This window comes from Emydura macquarii, unplaced genomic scaffold (assembly GCF_026122565.2).
Source record: "Emydura macquarii macquarii isolate MOO-44397 ecotype Brisbane River unplaced genomic scaffold, CSIRO-AGI_Emac_v2 contig_2422, whole genome shotgun sequence".
NCBI classification, from domain to species: domain Eukaryota; kingdom Metazoa; phylum Chordata; order Testudines; family Chelidae; genus Emydura; species Emydura macquarii.
Window position 1 is genome coordinate 21,276,110 of NW_027132559.1, and position 23,501 is coordinate 21,299,610.

Below are 23,501 nucleotides of genomic sequence, written 5' to 3' on the forward strand. Positions count from 1 at the left end.
TTGTAGAAAGCTAAAGGCAGTAGCAATTCTGCAAATCACTTCTGCAGAGCTTTCCTTTTTCCTTTTCGTCCTCCTGCCACAGGATATCCGTTCTCTTTGATATGCCTGCCCACTGATGAACTAGCATTCATGGCTTTTGGAAGCCTCGGAAGCTTTGAAGGCAGTAGATACTTTCCAATAGACTGGGCCCACACAGTACTGAAATCTTTATATTTGGTGCTTATCTTTTCAATTGGCAGGGTACTGCCTATGACGGGAACCAGGCACAGGGGCCTCTTTTGAAAAGCTGCTCAGCCTATTGACTGGAAAGGGAAAACTCCCATCTGTATTCATCAGAGCAGGAATGCAAACAGAACGAAGAGGTGGTGAGAGAGTGAGGGAAGAAGGAAGCGTTTTACTTTAGTCTTCTCCAGTCTAAGGAGGTAACTAGGCGTAGAGACTTCCAAATCAAAGCCCAGACACAGAAAATATAAGAAAAGGACTATTGTATTTACACAAGAGGTTTGTATTAAGTGCGAAAAACTAAACTTCTTATTTCTCCTTTTCTTCTCTCCTCCCCTCCTCTGTGACCCCCCACTGGAGAATGCCAGCCTTTACTTGGCAGTTACCTCTATCTTGAGACAAGGCTGAAAAAAGCCTCAGACCTGACCTGTCTCATACACGGACAACACTGGAGAAAGGCTGTGCCTTCAAGCAGAAGAATATATGCCTTTCTCCCGTGTTTTCTTGGTGTACGTTCCTAAAATCCTGGGCCAACACTGTACAACATTAAAAAGATTGATATGCTTTTAGGACACAGTATTGTAACCCCCTTCTTCTTCTGGGTTACTTGGAAGCAGGCAACACTCACTGGTGTGCAAGGGCGCCTAAGGTTGCTGACAACAAAGGAGATCCTGAGTATCCCAGTGATGATGTAGGATAGGTGGGAATCCTCTATCCACCCCTCTGCTGCACCTTCTAGCCTCGGCTGCGCTCCAACCCAAAACCAAAATGGAGTCCCCCACATGCTTTTTTTTTTTACTCCCTGGAAGGAGAAGAGTCTCTCTCCTTTTTCCCCAAGGCATCATGGGAGTTGAAGTCTCCCAGGATCTTCCCAACTGTAAAACTCCCAGTTAAGTTCCAAGGCCCCTGAGGTACAGGGTGCCTACAGTATGAATACCATCAGACATTATAATAAGCCTGTGACAGTCTGTACCCTTATGTTCACCCTGTTTACAAGACTATGATAAATTTTGTACAAAAGTATGCCTTGTGAGGTAGCATTTGAAAATGCAATCTGCTGAACATTGTTGTCCTGGTAAAATGTGTATGGAAATACTGTATGTAAAGTTATAAAATTCTACTGTATAAGACATGTTCCAAGTCTGGGGAAACAGCTTCAAACCAGTTCTCCAGAGACAAAATGCTAGCCAACACCTCAGCCAGGTGTCAACATAATCAAATGGACTATCATATCGTTAAGCGGCCATTATGTGGCAGGAAGGAGAGCGTGAGCAAGAAATTTACATCTTGACAATGGAACAGCTGGCGGTTCCCATGCAAACAGACTTTCTGTCTTCTGAACCTCAGCTGGAGATGATTTTCAAAGAGGAAAATAACTATAAGAAGTGAGAACAGAGGACACAAATCATCTCTCCTCCCTTTCTCTCCATAACATCCACAATGCCTAAAGGACAAGGAAAGGAGCAATGGACTGGGGTAGGGGTCATGTTTGAAAGATATCCAACCACGTGGTGATAGACACATTTTGCTTTGAATCCACTTAGCCTGTTAAATTAGATATTAGATGCATTTTACCTTTTATTTTCTTGTATCCAAATTCTGACTTTTATGCCTCATTATTTGTAATCTCTTAAAATATTTCTTTCCGTAGTTAATAAACTTGTTTTATTGTTTTATCTGAACCAGTGTGTTTGGACTGAAGTGTTTGGGTACTTCCGTTTGAGATAACAGGATTTGTGTCCATCATTTTCTATTAATAAAATGACGCACTTTCTATGAGCCTGTATTGTCCAGGATGGTACTGGACAGTACAAGATGCACATTTCTGGGGACAAGTCTGGGGCTGGGAATTCTCTGGTATCACTCTGCAATATAATACAGGAGTGGCTGGTTATAGCGCCCTTATGATTCAGATGGGAGTAATTTACACACTAGAGGCTGCGTGTGAACAGACCAGAAGTGCTCTCACAACAAAGCAGTGTAAAAGGCACCCTCAGGTTGGAGAATTGAGGGGACACACCATTCAGCAGTCCAGATTGTACTCTGGGTAGTGTCACAAAGCCTTACTAGCCAAGGCTAGCTGATGTGCTTATGCCCCGAAGAGGTCACAGAACTCTTCCAAAGCATAGAACAGTTTTGTGTTTTGTTAGGAGGAGAAAGGAAGAAGGATTGTGCAATGAAAGGAATGTGAGAATTAAGGAAAAGCATTCTGCAAGTAAACAAATTCTGAAAGGAGGATTTACTGTTAAGAAGATAACCTCTTGAAGAAAGCTGATTTTCAGCTGCTGCTAGCTTTTAGGACCACACTTGCAATCTTTTACAATCGACTCATTAAAAAGAAACAGATAACCATTTGTTTTTCTGTTCATCAGACAACAGAACTAATTACAATTATATTATCTATTGCAAGCATAAGTGGGAACATTGTAGCTGAGTTTAAAGGAAAAAACTAGCCACTCCACCTGGAACTACATTAGCCAATCTACAACTAGACATGCAAACCAAATCTACACAAGTATAAACCATGGTGTAATTTCTAAATTTCACACGCAAATCCACAGATTTGTGACTGCATAAATACATAGATGCAAGTGACATTAGCTAAGCTACATACAGTTGGTAACAGGAATAGAACACTTTGATCTTACACTCAAAAAAGTACAGAACTCTTCTTAGTGAGCTAAATAAATTATTCTATTAACTTAAGCTATGAAATAAAGATATACATGCACACACGAATAGAACCAATTACATCCATTGGAGGGCAATGCTCCGGATGGACATACACCAACTCTTTAATCTGATTTATAAAATATACAAATTACCAGGATCGGTGGGGATGTGTAGAAGATACACTTTTTAAACAAAGAAGCACAGAGGAAAAAAACCCCAATACAGTTGAGCCATGGCCAAGTGGTTGTCAGTCTGCCTCTAATGACTCTGAGCTGCCTTTCATGCAGAATATGAGCAAGTTCAATGGTGTGCTGTGGGGAATGGTCCTGATAAACATTATTAGATGGCTGATAACAATGCTTTGAGCCTTATCTCCATGAGATCAGTGAGAAGAAACACGTAGCTTTTGCTTTAAAATAAGTTTCAGGAGAAATAATGCCAAGGAGAATGTAGAAACTTGATGACCAAGAACACTGAAATCTACTTCTAGAGCTTTTTTAAGACTAAAAAGACCCAAAACAACTGAAAATCTATTAAAAGAAAAAATACAATAAATAGCTCAATTTCTCAGAGACTGAGAAACACAACGTACTTCTTCATTATAGGCCACATTTTTGCATCCTTCCATGCCTGTTTTTTTACTTCCATCAGGACAGATTGCAGTTATGTTAAAGTGTAGATCTTGGATCTGGTTATCCACCTGAATTTTCACTTCAGAGATTAGTTTCTGTAATGAAAAACAACTTTTAGTTACATTGCATTTCAACATATAATATACAATAGTGTCTAAAACATGAGCATGCTTTGACTCAGTGGATTTAACTGAAATGAATAAAGCTTGTCTGTTTGTCTGAATAATGGAATGAATTAAGGCATTGTTTTCCATATAAAGACCCAATTATATTCCAAACACATACAACTAGTTAACTAGTAATTCTGAAAAAGAAGATTAGGGGATCCACATTCAAATTTCCTGCTATTTTTACATAGTTTTGTGATTGTGTATTTATGCCCACTGAAAAACCTATTCTAAATGACTGTGTGTAACAAAAACTGGTTATTGTGGTGACAATACTGTCTTAACAGCACTCTTTAAATAAAAGAACAAGTATGCATCTATTGTTATCTAGCAGGAAAGGTTCCAAATTAGCTTGACAATTACATCTTCTGACATTTTGCATCTGCTTAGAAAATTTTTTCTCAGAACAAGCCTCAGGTTATTCTAAAAGCTACTGGATTATACTGACTGATTTATTCAGGACAGATGGTATTAAGCAGGCAATTAGCCAATCCTGATTGAGGCATTTGGGTGCTGTCTTCATACGAAATAAAAAACCCCATCATCATCAAAAATTGCACTACAGTGCAATGAGTCCACCTGTTAATTTTAGAGGGAATATTGCTTCAATTTGGCCTATTACAGATTTATTAAAACTGATTGCTAAAAGCTACTACTATCTGTACAGTGTTACATATAATTTCAACCATTTTAGTAGGTTTTAAATATTTATTTAATTGGACATTTTCGCTGTTATAAATGAAAGATTAACTACATGAATCTGAAAATATGTTTAGCAAACTCTGAAAATTAGTGACTCATCTAGGATTTTTTAGCCAGGGATTTTCAGCCAGTGTTTTCCATAAATAAGCCAATAGGCTTCCTTGCTTAGAAGAAAAGTGCAAAAGGCCCACTACCTAACATTAACACTACATTTATTTTCTTATGTCAAACATTAGTTTTCAGGAAGGCAAAACTTCAAAAGACAGTTCACAATGTATTTGTGTAGCAAAATACTAGAACCATGTTAAAAACTGAAAGTACCAAATCCATAAAACATTAGGATGGAAAGAAAGAAGAGAAATAAAGGATATTTGAAAAGTAAAAACAGGACAAGAGGAGAGAGTGGGTGTATGGAACAGGATCTTTGATGAAACAAAAAAGGTTACATTGTGAAATTTTCATTTCTTCTCATTGTGTGTCTGTCCAGGAGTATCTTCTAGAAATTGGGGTAGGCTGTTCGATGGCTAGCACAAATGTACCATGTTAGAAACTGTTTAGCAAGAAATAATCCATTGATTCTATCGCATGCTAAGAGGACAATGGCCTTAACCAAACACTGCTTAGCGCAAACCTTGGAGGTTTTCTGGAAATCAACTTTCAAAATTCAGTATTTTAATGTTATGGGAGAAGGTACAAAACACAGGTTAATTTAATTGAAATAAACTGATTTGTATCAATCCAATTCCCACTATTTGTCTGTCTTCAGCTATTTAATAGTGCCTGCTTTTAACATCACTGCAAGTTAAATGTGCACTGACATTCCTGATTGATTTATTTGGTTTATCTTGACAATCCTCAGACCTCAAAAGACAATGGTTTGTAAAACTTTTTCCTGACACAAAAGATGGGAAAGGAATAGTCTGAATGACAAAAAAAAGTGGTGACAAAGGTGGGGCCTTGCAATTCATTATGGCAAATGCTCCGAGATCTTCTTGTAAGTCCAATTTTAACATAGTTAATCTGCTATGGCAAAACCTATTTTTAAGACTCCCAATTAGACACTCCCAATTTCTACCTCTTATAAAATGTTGTAATACACAGCCAGACTGTAATGTCTATAGTTTTGCATTAAATTTCTGAGCCTTTATGGAATATGTACATTTACTTGTAATACTGGTTTTGGGAAAAACAGCTAACAAAGAAAGTATATTTGTGGGAAAACAAAATGGTTAAAAAACGTACGAGAATAAAGGAGAGAATAGAGATAGAATATAAAACTCAGATGGAGAAATAAAGAGACCAAAAGGAAAAAAAAAAAAAGAGACAGAAGGCAGAAGTGACACAAAGAAGTTAAGAAAGCTGGAGACACAGAAAATGCATCTAAACCCACTAAAAGACTTCCTAGGAGGTAGCATGGCAACTAGTGCAAAGGATCCCTTGGGACATTTAGGAGCAACTAAGGCACCAATAAACTGAGAACCCATCCTAAACATCAGAGGACTAGGTCACTTAAAATGTTCACCAGATATGGATCTCATGCTAGGAGTTTCAAAGACTAGGCACCGAACTCCTATTGACTTTCAATGGGAGATGGGCCCCTAACTCCTCTACGCACCTTTCAAAATCCCAGCCTTAGGCTGTAGTTTATTATATGTAAGAAAACTGCACAAATAAGAAAAAAACCTATACAAAATCTTCATGGGAAACATACCTGATAGGCTTCTACCACCAAATCATTAAGATTAGCTGCTTGTGTTTCTATCTGTCTTGCGATAGTACCAGGCAACAGAGGCAAAAGATCCTATGAAAAATGCAATCATTTATTCACAATTATAATCTTAAAACTGCACTTTTAAAAAATATCAACTGCAGTTATGACTTTTAACATACCTTATACCAGTGAAACTGGTTTCCTTGAACTGCAAAGATAACATTGATGTTGTTATCTATCAGTTTTTCAGAAAGTTGCCCAAGTGATGGATGCTCCTGAAAAATATAATAAGCCTTAAAAGACTGCAGTTTTGGTAGGTAAAAAGATTTCTCTTTCTGTGGACTCTGAGCAATGAAATAAATATTCATGGGAGTTATTCCCATCTTTACTACTTAACAAAAATTAAATTCAACACATATGATTCATGGGAAAGTACAGGAAATTAATTAGGACTTGGTCCAATGCTTCCCAAACTTTTGATTGAGACACCATCTTCCATTGTGTCCCTTTATGGGCCCTGATCCACTGATGCCAGGTTCTGGCTCCATAGTTGTTGCCTATTAACCTTCCTCTCCCAGATCGCTCTCGTATTTTTCTATGCCTGTTTTCTCCTGCTACTACCCCTCTCATCTTGTTTTTAGCCTCTTTTTCATTGTTTATTGCTTCCCTTCTTCTGTTTGCTCTCAAGCTTCTACATTCTCTTGTTCACCAGAAGACAACATGCTACTCAAGATGATGAAAGTGGTAAGGACATATATTAGAGGTTGGAACATTCATTGGTGTTTCAATAAGGGCAGGCTGCATGTGCCCTTATTGACAAATGAGACGGACATGGAAGCAGAGAAGAGCTGGGCTAGAGCCAATAGACTGCTGCTTTTACTTACAGTGCTGTATACTTGAACTGTTCCTACAATGATCTGTAGTAATAGATACTGCAGAAGCAGAGAGGGAAAGGAGGAAGCTCATAATTCAACCACAGAAGGATGCGCCTTGACCATAAATGTTGGAGTAAGACAGAAAGAGTTATAGAACCAATCAGTACCACTGCTTTTGTCCTATTTACATCACTCCCACCCATCCCAGACTAATGTCGCACCACCCATGGGGGCCCACTTCTGAGGTTGAGAAACATTGGCTAGATCAAACTCATAAGTTCAGTAAAGAAATCAGATCTAACAGGGAAAACTAACGTTTTGCACGTTTTTAGCAAACTTTGGAATAAAGGCTATTTTGGTAGCTCAATATGGCACTTCCACAAAACTCCTACTGTACAGACCATTGTAGAAAAACTAATGAGAAAACTGAAATAAAGTCTATTTATAATAGTTTTCTGTGCCTCTATAAGATGGGACCACCCAAACAGCACCATTGGCCTGTTTGGATTGGCAGAGGGGGAAGAAGTTGTGGAGGTGTAATTTACTAGGATCACTCTGGAAGATCAATGGGAGGACCAACTGTATGGTTGCATCTGCAATAGCCTCCCTTTATAATGGCATATCAACTAAACATGCTGGGTGCAACCGTGCTTTTCTCAGACTGAAAGCCCATGCACCACGGAAGGAGTTGTGTGAGTGGATGCAAGATGCTTTTTATAGAGTTGCAACACCAAAATGCTCTAACATAGACAAGGCTTAGTACAGCTGGCGAAATGCAGTTTGTGAATTTGGGTTAAATTCAGCATATAGTTTCGGCTGAATAAAAAAAAAAAAAAAAAGAGAAGAAAACAATTTTGAAAGGATCGAAGCAGTTTTGAACCAAAACTAAATTTTTTTGCTGGGGAGGGAGGAAGAAACAAGTCAATTGTGGTTTGAAATTAACCAATTTCTTTTTCCAGATTTTTTTATTTGGCAACTGAACTGAAAAAATCAATTATTCACTCAGATCTATTTCTGAGTTTGTGTGGTCCAGGCCAATAGTCAAACTGCAGCAACAAACATTCAAGCAAGGTCAGCCAGAGGTAAGGTTGAAACCAATGGCAAAGCTCCTAATGAGTTCTGTGGGAGCAGGAGTGGGCTCCTTTTGACACAAACTCTTACTCAGATGGGGCTCATTGAAGTCTTATGTAAATAAGGGTTTGTAGGATTGGGTCCCAAGTCTATACCTCAGCTAGTTAATTTATAAGTGCAACTACAGGTTACCTATATTTTCACTTTAACTCATTGTAACGTCCAAATTTGTTGTGTCATGTATTGAAATGTCATTTTAGATGAGTTTGGAAACTTGTTTCTTACTTTAAAAAAATGAGGTCACAGTAAAAAATGTCAACAGAAAATTCCAGCAGATTTTCTAGCAGATTTTCTGTTACAATACAGACACATTACAATGTCATAACAAGACACAGCTGGCAACAGAATTAGTCATCTACCCCATTTTGCTTCCTGTAAGAATCTTACTATGTTTTATGTATTTTATCTAATTTTTTCTCTCTACTAACCAGGAAAATGTACTCCCTTTTTAGATAGCCTTTCTAGTTCCAGTTACATCACTGCTCTTTCCCAACTCCAGCCTACTGTGTTCTTGGGTTTAGAAGATAATTATCAGAGATATTAAATATTTCAAGGGAGAAGAGGAGGGAGTGAACCAAGGACATTTCTAATTAAAAAAGAAGAGTCTCCTTTTCTCCCATCACACATGCTTTCCTGGAGACCTTAATAAAAGCCAGAAAGAAGCCAAGGAAAACACTGACAAACTGGAAACAATTTTAATCCTAAAGGCAAGTATTTGTATGTAAATACAGTGGAATCCTCTTCATTAGCACAGCTAAGTGAAAACAGAAACACACCAATTACACTCTCTTATGTTATTCCCTAGTTTATTTCTTGAGGCTACTAGGAATACAGTCTGATGACAAATGGTTCTTCTGTTTTGTAAAAATATTGTTAGAAAGTGATCTATAAGGGAGAAAAATAAAACCAAAACACAAAACATCAAACACGCTTTTTATTGTACAGACTGTATTTTAAAAAAGAGGAAAAACAACAGTCATGTCTTCTTTCTAAACCAAAGCAAAAGTTTTCTTTTTGTTTTATTGTTTTATTAGAAAGTCAGGTCTGTCTCTGTTTTTCTTGAAAGGGTCTCTGGGTGACTAGAGGACTAGTAGGATTATCACAGGTATCAAGAAAGTGAAATTTAAATTAATAGTGAGGAGGAGGACTTTTTTCCAGATTTGAAAATACCTTATTAAAGTCAGTCTCTCCAGTCCCTTAATGAAAGGCAGAAAAAAAAGGAAACCTCCAGCAAAAACAGGGTAGACAAGATTTGACATCCCTGATATTCCCACTGTAATTAGAAAACCAGAATCACCTCCACAACAATCCTAATCAGTCAGTCTTTCCAGGACCAGGTGTTCCATAAACAATAAACAGCATCAAACCCTATCTCTTCCAACATCTTGCTGGTCACCCTTAGACGAAACCACAACACATTTGATTCATTTAAAGGGCAGGGAAGTGGCCTGTAGTGCATAAATGAGGACCTAATGATCTACTAGATCGTTTCCATCTCTAAGATCAAGCTTGCAGGGACAGATATGCCACGAACTCTGTATGGATAAAAGCTATAGAGCAAAACAAAGCAGCAATTTGTATAGGAAATGGCACAGCAGCTCTGCATGGGGTAAGAAGCATAAGCATTATGCTGCTGTATCAGATCTATTCCAAAACGTCTGATATTGTGAAAGATCCACAGAGTGGACAAACTCTTTCCAATGTCTGCTTGTTACACAACTTCCCACATGTCTGCATGCATCAGCCAGTGGCAGAACTGGAAAGAGGATCAGCAGAGCAGTTGTAACAAAACATGCCTGAGGTGGGAAATCCATGGATGACTTGGTTTGGGAGACAAAGATTACTGCCTCTTCTACAAAAACTACAGTGCAAAAAACACATGGTGAGGTTTGACCCCATTTGGAAGTATCCATGCACGCAAGAGTAGGACCCCAAAAGCCTTCAGTTCAGAAAGATCATTTAAAACCCTTTCTGCAATTAGCAGCCATCCTGGCTTAATACAGAAGCTCATTTTTGTTTTGTTTTATACTGGTTACTTCAGTTTTCAACTGGAAAATGTATCAGTTAAATTCTCAGCAATCACAGAAAACAATGGTTTTGCTTTTTAACAGATGGATAATCTCCAAAATTTGAAGAGTCTTGGACACCAGAGAAAAGATCTATATCTAAAGCAATTATTTAATATACAGAGTCAAATTCTCCTCTGTTATAATAGTTCAACTCCTCTGAAGTAAAAGGTGTTTCACACCAGTGGAACTGAAATGAGACTATAACTCACAAATATATAGTCTTTTGTTCTGCTGAAGGAAAGCTGATGGGTTACTTGTATGAAACAGATTAAATGGAATGGTTATTTACATCATTGGAGCAGTATAACAATACTGAAACCAAACAGACTAGCCAAAGGGCAATAAACAAGCCTGATAAGCAAGGGGAAATATACAAAAGGTGACAGAGGGAGTAAATTAATGGAAGGACATCAGATAATCTGAAATCCAAACAGCCTTCCAGTCAGAGTCTGCCAAGCTTCTAAACACCCACATATTTCAAGAAGCATTTCAGCTTCAATGGTCACATAACACACAGTGGATGTTCTGGAAGGTATTCTACTGCTTTTGTATACACTGTTTGCTCTATTGTGCCTTTCCTGTGTACACTGGGCTTTTGGGATCAAAATCAGCCTTGGTATATGTAAATGGTATTCCTACTGCGATTGCTGCCATCTTACACTAGAGCTAAATGTGTGCCTTACGATGTGAGCTCCTGTAGGCAGCAACATTATCTGCTGGCAATGTTTGTTTCATGGACAATGCTGTGTTGCAATGGCACTGCATAAACCAAAGACGCACCTGTCATTTCATATTTCCGGAATCTGCTTATTTGGTGGTAATGTAGGGGTTAGGCAGTCATTCCTATTCCCCTGACTGAACTAATAGGTTAATACCAATTTCACTAAATCCTACAAATCTGAGAAAAATTGCTTTCCAAAACTATAGATTTTTTCATACATTATTGAAGAAGCTAAAACAAACCTGCTGAATATAAACAGGTTATCACTGCATACCAGTGTATTTGAACCATTTTTTGCATGAATACATAAAACAGTAACTCATGCTCTGTGGAATTCAGACGTATCTAAATCTGTGCTAACACTTTAAACCCCTCTGGCACAAGACTCCTTCGAGTGTGCCAAGATTGAATTTGTTTCTAAGTATTATAGATCGTCCTTCCTGCCTGATTTCTTTAAGACCATGTCCTCTACCTCCTTCAATGACACCAAGCATCCCCTGACCTTAAAGCACTACCATCACTGTTTGATTTACTAGAAGCAGTCTCTACAAAATAAAGCAAGACTCCTGCAAATTGCTAGCATATTCTCCTGTAGAAATAATGCAACAAAATGAGGATTTTCCTTCTTCCCTTTTACATTCTACACAACCGATGTAGGTAATCTATCACATGGGTTCTCAACCTTTTTCTTTCTGAGGCCCCGCCCAAGATGCTATAAACACCCCAGGGCTCAACGTGGGGCAGGAGGGCTCTGAGTTTCAGCTGCCAGCCGAGGGGCTTAGGGCTTCTGCCCCGAAGGACAGTGAGGCTAGGGGCTTCTGTCCTGGGGACTCGGGGCTTTAGCCATGCAGAGCTGGGGGCTCCGGGCTTCAGCCCTGCAAGGTGGGGAGGGACTTGGGGCTTCTGTCCCACTGAGTGCCAGGGCTCAGGGCTTCAGCCATGGGGTGGTGGGATTTGGGGCTTCTGCCCCACGGGGTGCCACATCTCAGGGCTCTGAACTTCAGCCGTGGAGTGCCAGAGCTCAGGGCTTTGAACTTTCTTTCCTGGGCTCCAGCTACCCTAATACCAGCCCTGATTCATGGACCCCCTGAAATTAGCTTGTGCCCCCCCTGGGGGTTCACAACCCCCGGTTGAGAACTGCTGATCTGTCAGATGGTAACTTACCTCCTAAAATTACCCTAATATACTGTGCTTTGCAGAACACTGCTGACCTGTCAAAATGGATTACTGAAAAATGTTATCTCAGCTAGAAAGAATGTCAACAATTTTACTTCCATCACACTTGTTCTTGGCCCTATATCCTGCTTACTAGGGCAAATATTAATATTTTACTAATTTAAATAGAAGTATCAGTTTAACGCCAATTCAAAATCTTGATTTTCAAATTTTACAATGCATTGCCTTCCCAAAGGTAAGGGCGTATGACATATACCTTACCATACTTGTAGCTTTGATGTACACATTATCTTTCAGATGGCAATTTCCATCATTGGGAATTACTATTCCAGCCAATTTACTATCAAGGGCCAGATGAGAGGTCTGATCTGTCATCACAAGAAGTAGTCGCTTTGCTTCTTTGCGCCAACCAATATGGCTCTAAAAGAAAAAAGTACACATGAGAATGAAATTGAATTTAATTCTACAAATGCAAATATGATTATGGAAGTCCAATGTAAGACTACTTTCAGGTACTGCACTGCTTAAAAACAAAACATAAGCTCTGAAGCTGAGTGTAAGCAAACACTCTAGGCAGATGAAGTATTTAAAGCATTAATTCTTTACATATGAGGTTGAGTATTAGTCCTGATCCTGCAAAGCATTATGAGATTAAAGTTCTGCACATGTTTAAATGCTTTGTTGGATTGAGGGCTAGGGTTAGCAAGTCTTGAAGAAATGAGTTCTGGTGATTTCAATTCACCTTGAAGCAGATGGATTTATTTTCATTGACTTCTCGTTTTCTCCTTTCTCCCCCTCTCCCCCCCCTCCCCCCCCCTTTTTTTTTTTAAAGAGACACCACCCATAAAAATTGAGTCACAAATATTTGTTGTGTAAATACAATGTGCTGGTACAACACAACTGCCAAATTCCATTTGTGATGTTAGTACCTACCAACTCAACTGCACAGTGTTTGTAAAATTATTTGATTTTCTTTGAAATTCTTTGACACCTAACCCAACACTCCCAGACACTCACCCACCTGCATACCCGCAGAGACCCCAGCAACTCCCTCTTACCTACTTCGGCTACAGCTACCAAAATCTGTGCCATGTTCTAACCTGCCACTGCTTGGGACTGGGTATATTGACTATAAGATGTTTATGGGCATATGCAAATTAGTCCATTAAATAATTGAAAGAAACACAGAGCAATTTTCTGAATGAATACAACACGTTTTGAATATGCTTAATGATACTAGAGTCAAAAGAAACACTGTTCTTCTGTAAAAATTCCTTTTACTAAATAGCGTCTCAAAAAGGACACAAACATAGCATCAGTTAGGATATTGCATCCATTCTACTAAACAAAATTTAACGTGAAAAAAATTATAACTATCAGTATCATCATTCTCCTATGAAATCAGAAGCATGGATATATATTACCTAACAATGGGTCAAATCCTGAAGGACTTACTCTGAGTCAGTCTTTACTCAGGTAAAACTACCAGCAAAGCAAGCAGGAGTTTTACCTGAGTAAAGGCTCCAGAGTTTGCCTCAATTATTTTTATGTAACATTATAGGTCTACATTTCTGGAAGATAACATTGATAGCAATTTACTTCTGCCCTCATTCTTCATAGATATCCAAGCCAGAAGGGTCCATTGTGATCATCTGGTCTGATCTCCTCTACAACACAGGCCATTTATCCTTTAGAAAAAACCATCCAGTCTTGATTTTAAAATTGTCAGTGATGGAGAATCCACCATGACCCTGGGTAAATTGTTCCAAAGGTTAATTACTTTCAATTAAAAAGCTTGGAGTGTGTAAGAGCACCAGATAGATAGGTAGCACACTTCTGCTACATTAAATATGATATGTAAACCCTCACTGCTTGTGGAAGTGCTGTACATAGTAAAATACTAACCCTCTAATCTCCTATGGTCAGGCCCACTCAGCCTAAAAGACATAACTAGAGGATGGAGTGAAGCACCCTTTAGAGAACACTGTGTGTTAAACAGAGCAATGTGCACCTCACAATGACCACATCTTTGAGAAAAGAGGGAGAGGAATGTAATGCTGGAGCAGTGTAGAATGGTCTAAGCTTGCAGCAGTAGGGCCGGGACCCTAGTCACTCCCCCACATCAGTGATCAAGGTCTCATATGCTGTGGCCCCACCTCTACATTTCAGCCTTCCATGATCGCGCACACACACTCACAGCCCTTCTCCCACATAGACTGGTAGGGCCACCCACAAAAGGGCCATCTGAAATGGTGGGGGGTTGGGTGTCAACCCACATCCCACTTAATTTTATTTCTGTGCGTGGAACAAACGGCTGCTTGAACTCAAGTTTAAAAGCTAGAAGCACAAACTGTCCCATTCCCTTTCCTCTTACCCAGCCCCCTGCACCATTCTGTCTGCCCTGCACTCACTCATTTATTCCCTCTCCTCACTCAGCCCAGTGCCTCACACTCAATCTCGTGGTCTCCACCGCTCCCCGCCCCCCAAGTTCATGCATCACGTATGACACCCATACATTCGGCAAGGAAGGTATATATTCAGCTGGGCTGCAGAGTTGGCCTATGGCTCCCTCGAGCTGCCAAGGGGTGCTGTAGTGCCTGCTCTGCAGACAGGTGCTCTGCCTCCTTTCTCGCTTCTGTCCCCGCTGCTGGCAGTGGTGGTGATAAAAAGGTGCCTGGGGCTCAGTGGCTCTCCCAGCTCTGCTGCCAGCCGTCACCAAAACCCAGCCAACCCAGGCAGTACCCATTCAACAAGCCAAATCCAACTTCCCCATGACAATACCCATTTGGCACCCAACTTCCTTCCAGAAACCCAGAGCTCACCTAACCCAACACTCCCAGACACTCCCTCACCCACCCACCTACCTCAGCAACCCCAGCAACTCCCTCCCACCTACTCCAGCTACAGCTGCCAAAATCTGTGCCATGTCCTAACCTGTCACTGCTTGGGATCGGGTATGTTGACTGCTAGGTGTTTATGGGCAAATTAGTCCATTAAAAAATGGCAGAAAATGTCACCTGGAGCTGCACAAAACTTGTCAGCTGTGACTCTGAAAAACACAGACCCAAGGATGGTGGGTTGTAGGATGGGAGAAGAGAAGGCTGTGAAGTGTTATTCTAAATAATTAAAGCTAAACTACACTTGTAAAAATTAGTGACCAGAGAACATGTTATGATATGGTATGTTTTATTTTTCCTCTCAGCATTTTTCATAACTCTCTAATTTGTAAGAATGATAATTGGCAATGAGTCTCCTAGTCAGGACAAGTTAGAAAGTTCTACTCTATGCAAAATTAATTCATATTAATTAACATACAGCTCACGCGTGTCCTTATGAAATGCACATTGTTCTCATCCATTTTAGTCCACAATTCAATTAACAGGAAGGACTGTCTATATGCATGAATGTTTCCATTCTATTATTTTTTGAAGCACATAACCCCTTTCAAACTTGAATGTCATAAGTATGGAATGCATCCAATGATCAACATTTAAATGTGAGAAATCTTTTCAGTACTTCAGAGTAATTTTTGTAGCAGCTGTGATCAGGATATCTATGTTTTGTATTTTTGTTTTGCCTACTTCACCACTCTTCCTCTTTTAAAAATAAAGAGGCCCCAAGTTAATCTGGTCTTTTTGGAGTGAGGGTAGGAAGACTACTTTGATTATTCTCTCAACTCATTCCCCTGTCTTAAAAGAAATGTGTAAATGTATAAGAGAGAACAATAAAGAATCCTGACCTGATTCTCTTGACATGAACAGTAAGTACCAGCGTCCAGAAGTCTTGCCTGCTAAACTGAACAGGCATTGCATTGCTTTACATACCAAAAAGCAAGAGGTCTGGATGGACACTCACCTCTGAGTGTCATATAGATCTCTCCTCATTCTTTTCTACTCTGAGGAACATGGAGATGCTTCTGTAGCCATGTAGTAAGGTGGGGTTTTTTTGCTTTTAAGTATAAACTCTTTGCAAGATTGAATTGACATTGAAATGCCTCTATTTTCTAAAACCATATAAGGCAATGACAATATTTTCTAAAATGGAGGATATCAGAAAGTTCAAACCACATGCCCAGCTCTTAAAAGAAAGATAGATGGACGACTTTGTGCTGCTCAGTGGAACCTCTCTTTGTTCGGCTGAAGATCAGGTCTGCTCTTTAAAAAGCTTAAAACTGTTATGTGGCGTTTTATCATTATTGTGTCTCAATGATTTACAAATCTCAAATATCTTCAGTTTACAAGTTTCCAGTTAGTTTTTTTTCCAACTGTCAACCCTGAAAATCCAATCCATGATAGGAGAGTCAAGATAGGTATTGTCCATCACCAATAATAAAGGTTTTCAGACCCAATTTGATCCTCAGTTCCACTCGTTCCACTCCTGACTTTAAATTATACCTTCAATAATTTGTGTAAGTGCAACTGACTGGAGCTTAGTAAACAATTCTGTTGATGCAGGAGAGCTTACTCCCAGCTTGGTCTCCCACTGCAGTGTTGGCTCTGCTGATAGGAGGAAGACACAGTAACATTTACTTCTGTCACCAAAATCAGCAATATTGCATCTGATCCCACACGCAAGGGACACATCTGTTTAGTAGGAAAGTGCCATTTTTCATAATCTTTTGTCATAGAAAAGCCACATCAATAACCAGCACTGAAAGGGATTCCCCTATTCAGTCTTCTTCCAACAAAAAGAAAGTGATCTTCAAACGGCACCTTGATGGCTTGGAGTTTGGAATGGGGGGGGGGGGGGAGGAGAGGGGAGAGACTAGGGAAATGTTATAACTCTGTCAGGCACAGAGCGGATAGTAGCATGATTACTATATTATAAAAGGCTCAATATAATTGAGAACAGAAACAATGATAAATCAAGATCTGTTGCTGAACTGCCATTCAGTTGTTTGTTCAGAAATCTTCTTACCTGGCACACAGTTGCCTGAAGCATAGCATCAAAACCCCCTTCAGGTGTATCAATATTCCCAGAGATCTTTTGTTTATTCACTGCATTTTTGAACTCTGCTATGTTGTCAGTCAGGGACAGCACGTGAATATAACCATGAGGTGGCATACAATCTAAATTATAATCACTGTAGGAGGAAACAAAGCAAGCCAATCGAGTTATATTCTTATTTGAAAGTAATTTTAATAAGTCCAGTAGCAAGTGGGTTTTCTGGAGCATGTGAATATATACATTTTGAAAAATATATATTGTGTTTTTATAAAAGAATATTTATTAGACTCACTGGAACTAGAAATATTTCTAGTTTATGTTGAAGAAAAATTAGTGCATGTTCTTTTTTCTTCTAGTTATATGAAAAGTGTATTCAATCCTAATTACTTTTATGCAATCTTAACAAATAATAAGCAATGTTACTGTACAGAATTTAATGTACAGCAAAATATAGCAAGAGACAGTATAACCTCACACAGCACATGATCCCTTTGGAATCACTAAGAAATGAAAGTGTTAGATTTCACATTCAATTTTTCTGTGTCCTGATAAAAGACTATTACATACTAAGAACTAGATCTTGTAACAATTTCACACAACCATGAGCTACAGGATCAAAACCTAAAAACTATCAACTCTAAAGGGCACAAACATGTGCATATACCTCACATTGGAAATTAATAATAGTTACATAGCCACGTGGATGGGAGATGAATTTCTCAAATTCTGAGAGGTTAAACAATAATTTTTACAACTTTATGTTAAGGAAGCTTTGAGTTAAGTGCTACATGAGCTAATTCCAGAACCCATAGTTAGGCCCTTTTTCTGCAACACAGTTAAGCATTGACTTTAGTGGGACTGAGGCACATATACTAGTGCTTAAAATGATTCAGAGAACTAGTTCCTGATTCAAAGCCCACTGAAATATTGAAAAGCTGTCCATTGATTTAAATGGACTTGGAATCAGTCCCTTACAGAAGAGCTAATGCACAAAAGTATATATGATATAAAAAGGTTAATATTAATTCTTTGTAAACAATCTGATTTACATATAAAGGTATTTAGATTTGTTGTGTGGAGTCTTGTTCTGTAGAGATATTGGACTATGATCTCTCACCTTACATAATTTGTTCATTGCATTCAAATGCATGTCACATGCAAAAATAATTGGTCCAGTTTTGTACTTCTTACTTAGGGAAAATGGGGGTTTGGCCAAGTAAGAACGACAGTCAAACCCAAGAGGTTCTTTTTTGCTTGTTAAATAAACTGGGAAAAATAATATATCACAGGGATGAAAGGGAAAATGTAATGGAAAGCATTTTAACACATAAGTTTTGAAAGGAACTAGGAAATAAACATGCAAAATAATTTATCACGTTTGATATTGTTTTAAACAGAAAAGCATATTTAAAATGTAAAAACATATGCCTTAAGTGGTATTGAAATTTTAAAAATAATCACCAAATACCGCATGAAAGAAGCCTTTTTTCTTAACATTGCTGGAAGTTTAAAAAAAATTATAATGGAGCATACTATGTTTAATTAAGATACTATTTATACCATTTGTGTCATCTGGCATTACTCAGATAAATACACATCATTACATACCTGCACTGATTATGGATTCTGCCTGGGTGAATGCTAATATAGGGCGAAACAGTCTTATCCACATATGATCCAAAGCCAAGTCGAAAATCAAGGGAAATATTTGCCATCTTTTTAGATAAATCAAATCCAACAGAATTTAATTTTTCTATGTTGTTGTGCATAGATGCTGAGACGTCAACTAGATAATAAAGGTCCACAGGATACTTCTCTAGAGGATGGATTTTTAACATAAAGCTTGCTTCACCTCCTGGTTGAAAGGAAACAAAAACGTTTATTAAATATTTTCAAATGAACCCTTTCTTTTAAAAACACTTCAAATTTATCTTTAATGTCGCAGGCACTGTAAACATTTGCAGGCAAACAGAAAAAATAAATTAAAAAAGGAAATGAAGGTTTTAAATGCACATCAAAAATGAATATGAAAGGGCCTGTCTAGATTGCTTATTTAGCTAGACTCTATGTAGTTTATTGTTTAAAAAGGACCTTTTCCTATTATCTTTTACATTCCTGATTACACAGTCCATTTGGCATTATACCAGACAGGAACCATGACTCAAAAACGGAGAGAATTTCAATCACTTCAAGGCTGACAGTTTCTAACTACTATTTTACTTCACTAACAAATGGGTCCATTCTCCCCATGATAGGTGTGTCTAACTCTATAAGTATTATATATACACATACTCCAACGAGAACAGCACCTGAAATGCCTAGTTATGTAGTTTTCCATCACTTTGTTGCTAAAGAAGTCAATGAGAAATCTTTCAAGGATTAAAAGAAAAACTAAAATGTGAGTTTAAGAAGAAAAATCCCTACACTGACCTCAGACGAAAACAGAGCTAGTCTTTTATCTTAGGATGTCAAATGTCTGTCTGTCTGTCTGTCCTACAGACCCACATTACAATCTCTCATGTAAGAAAAAACACTAACCTTTAAAAGAGATCAGCCTATTATTATTTATTTTTTTGCAATGCCAGCAAAAAAACAAAAACATGAATACACAACTGGATAACATTTTAATTTCAACATTGTGAGAGTCTGAATCATTTCTTATTTCACAGCATCCAAAAATGTGCTAGGCACCTCACAGAACAAATAAGATGGCACAATCCCTGAATAAGGATCTTACAATCTTACACATGACACAATGAGGATGTAGCAAACCAATAAGGAAGGACAAGTGCAGGATAAAGGCTACAGCAGAGATTATTATAGCTGCTCACCAAAGCTAGTGTGCAACAGGCTCAAGCAGAAGCTTTAAAAAAAAATCATAAAGAAGTGTCCATGCATTTATGCCAGATATTAGTTTATAATGATACTACTAGATAAGATCCTCAGCTTGTGTTAATTGGCTATTGACTTTAACAGAGCTATTGCAATTTACATCAACTGAGGATCTGCTCCACTGAGTTAAAATGAAAAAAATATATATATAAGGTGGTGTATCGGATGATTTTTTGGGGGAGATGAGAAGCGGGGAGGGGTAGATATGAACATTTCCCATCTGAAAATTTCAGGTTTTGTCCATGACCATCTCTTGTATGAAAAAACAAAATTTTAGTGTGTTGAAACTCCACCTGTATGTTTCCTGCTTGCCAATGAAAATATTTTTTTTTGTAAAGGAACCTCACATAGTCTCTAATTTGTAATGCAAACTCCCACAGTGTAAAACATTTGGTCATAAATAGAGCTTTTATTTTCTTCCACATAAATCCTTACTTTTCTGATTACATAAATGAATCCTAAAAGTCAGGATTAAAAACAAAACAAAAATCCTCCCCACATACACTTTTATTCTGCATAGCATGCCATACAAACGCCATACAGTGAACCAAATTCTTTCCACAGTTACACCTGTGCAACTCCACTGGGTATAACTAAGCGCAGAATGTGGCCAATCTATTCAATTCTGAGTCTCAGTACTCCTGGCTATTTCAGTCATATGCCTCTCTTGAGCATATTACTCTGTGAAACGGACAGATGTTCATTTAGGACTAGGAGAGCTCTAAACTGGTTTTCACTTACAGAAAGCAGATTACCTACACCAGCTTTTCAGAAGGCTGTGTTGCACATTAACCCAATGTTTCAGAGCCCTACTAAATGAATTGAATTACAGCTGCAATATAGGCCCAGATTCCAACATCCTTCCTAAGTCTGAGTTGCACCTTACTCTACAACTAGTCTCTCTGAAGTCAATAGGATTTTTAGAGAAATAAAATATGATTCAGTGTGAGTAAGGATATCAGAATGTGACCTATAGTTGTACTAATTTGAGGGATGGAAATGGTGCTTCATTCTAGCAGTAAGATTTGAAGATGATTCAGATCTTTGTTCCCTTAATGCTTTTCTACCGAGGATCCAGATTCCTCGTTAAACATTGTATTATCTTTTTGACTGTGGCTATAATTTGTATAGGTTTACAGTAGTACACTTGAGGCATTTCTCCCCTCACATCTCCTTCTGTAGGCTACAGTGAGTCGAGGGACACATGATCATACATAACTGAGCTGGTCAAACAATGGCTTTCCATTCATTTGAGAGCAAGTTTAGATGTACAAAGGAACCTGGGAAGTTATTCTCTATATCAACTTTAGGTGCCTTTGTAAGCAGATAGTTAATGAGAACAAAAAACAAACAAAAACCAAAAACAAACAAATCCACAATCTAGGAATTTTAGCCAATAAATTTATTGTATGGGTTTATAAGTAATACAGATTGTGTATCCTCAAAGGAAGATTACTTTTATAGGAGAAGCTAAACATAGAAGATAAAAGAAGAACACAGAGCAGGAAAAAAAAAACAACAAAAAAAAAAAAAACAGAAAAAAGAAAAAAGCAGCAGCAATTTTAAGGTTAGAGTGCCCAATTCTAGTGTCTCTGATGTGAGTTTGCTTAGTCAGGGACCACATTTGGCCAATAGGAACTAGTAAAGGAAGAGACATACTAGAAAATCTAGTTTATCTCCTGCCAGACCAGGGCTGTTCCCTATGGTGCACTGTCAACTGCTTTGTCCACTGTAGTTTAATGTCTCAAGAAATGAGATTTCCACCATTTTTCTCAAAAGTCTTTTTACAACCTCAAGCCTCCATCTACTTTACAAAAATAATCCTGTTTAGACATGACTCTGAAACATGGCTGTGGCCAAAATGCAGTACTGAAATGTTTCTTCTTGTCTGTGTGAATTACTACTCCCCACCCAATTAGATTATAAACCTCTTATGAAACAGTGTTTAAACTCAGGTAACACCCTAGGTTAAAATTCCTTAGTATAATATAAGAATGATGGTTTGGTCTAGTCAGAAAAGAAGAAATATTATTATAACAAAGTTGAGTCTCAGCCATATTTCACAGCAGTGCTTAAACAAGTTTGTTTTAGTAGCATAAATAGGGCCTAACAGATATCACCTCCATATATTTGGCCTAAATCTTCCTTTTCTTCATTTTACTACTCCCAGTTATGCCCTCTTGTTACAATACTAGAAATTATGAGTTCTGCAAAATTAACATGCAAATAACATGTAATTATGATGCTTGTATGATAATGGGAAAAATAAAATAGGTTTGTTGATACATCCTCTAAGGCAGCACAACTTACATTGTACACTCTTCTCTTTGTTCTGGCAGATCCATGTGTGAGAATGTAGCTGTGGGAGATGATTTCATATCAGTGCTTCTCCCAAATATGGTCAGTGTTTAACTTAGATCTATAACACTTAGATCTATTATGCACTTTTTAATATCTACAGTTACGCTGGGTTTCATTCTAGCTGTCCCATTCAGTAAAGCCTTCCTACCATTTCTTCACCAGATACAAGTGACTTAAGTGTTCTAAGCATTATGTCTAAAATGAAGTCTGACATTGCACAGTTTATCCAATATATTTATAAGGATTATCATGTCACTGTTTATAACATTTATTCTCTACTTCTCTATTCTCTATTTCTCTATTTCTATTTCTCTATTTCTCTTGCACTGACAGCCAACATAATCCAACAATATCATTTATTTGGGCAGTACGAATTGCAATAATTTGCCCTTAAAATTGTGTTAATTTGGAAATATATGGCTTTTCTGAGAGAAGAAAGGCATATTTTATAATTGTGACAGACCATAAACTGAGCAGTGAGCTTCAGTAAGAGAGTGGCACCCCACTTCATTGGGATGCACAGCAAAGGTACGTAGTAGCAGTTTTCATTCAAGTGTGTTCTCTCAGAAATGGTCTGAAACAGTTAAGTAAAATGCAAATTACTGTATTTTTATAGTCACTTGGATTATTTATTAAATATAATACATATGAAAAAGTCCGCCTATATTAGTGCACATAAGTCATTTAATGATTTATGAACCCAAAGTGTATAATAAAGCATATATAATGGCTGGGATTTTTCAAAAGGGATCAAAGAGAAATAGGTGCTTATTCCCACTAAAAGTCAATGGAACCTGGGGGCCTAAGTCCCTTAGGCCCCTTTGAAAGTCCCAGGTGATGTCCCAAGCCTCACAAAAACAAAACACACACTTCAGCAAAGTGATCATGCACATGTGCCAGTGAGGGGAGGAAACATGTCACTTGCATGAGCTGCATATATAAGTTGTGTAGAAGAAGGAACAGCTCCCTTTCCTCTAAGATATCAACATCCCTTTGGAACTATTGTTTTGGGAGTGGGGGTTGAGGCCTTGCCATCAGGAAAGAATGTAGCAGGAGTTGTAGCTCTTGTTCCACAGTGTGTGCACCACTTGGAAACTCATGGACTTTCCCACTGATAACTTCACTGGAAATTAATGTTATTGAGACCAGCGTTAACCTCTAATACAGGGGTGGAATGTAGAGCTGTGGGCCAGGAATGAATTGTAACATGGCCACTGAGTTA

General features: G+C 38.2%; 1 protein-coding gene across 1 annotated transcript in view; it reads right to left on the reverse strand.

The window, feature by feature from the left end:
• ITGB8 (integrin subunit beta 8) overlaps positions 1-23,501 on the reverse strand; it is a 67,534-nt gene that overhangs the window by 18,244 nt on the left and 25,789 nt on the right. The window contains exons 4-9 of the mRNA XM_067562095.1: positions 18,635-18,881; positions 16,997-17,162; positions 12,341-12,499; positions 6,287-6,382; positions 6,108-6,197; positions 3,488-3,622 (exon numbers count right to left, since the gene is read on the reverse strand). Coding sequence (XP_067418196.1) covers positions 3,488-3,622; positions 6,108-6,197; positions 6,287-6,382; positions 12,341-12,499; positions 16,997-17,162; positions 18,635-18,881 — 893 coding nt within the window. The remainder of the gene's footprint in view (positions 1-3,487; positions 3,623-6,107; positions 6,198-6,286; positions 6,383-12,340; positions 12,500-16,996; positions 17,163-18,634; positions 18,882-23,501) is intronic.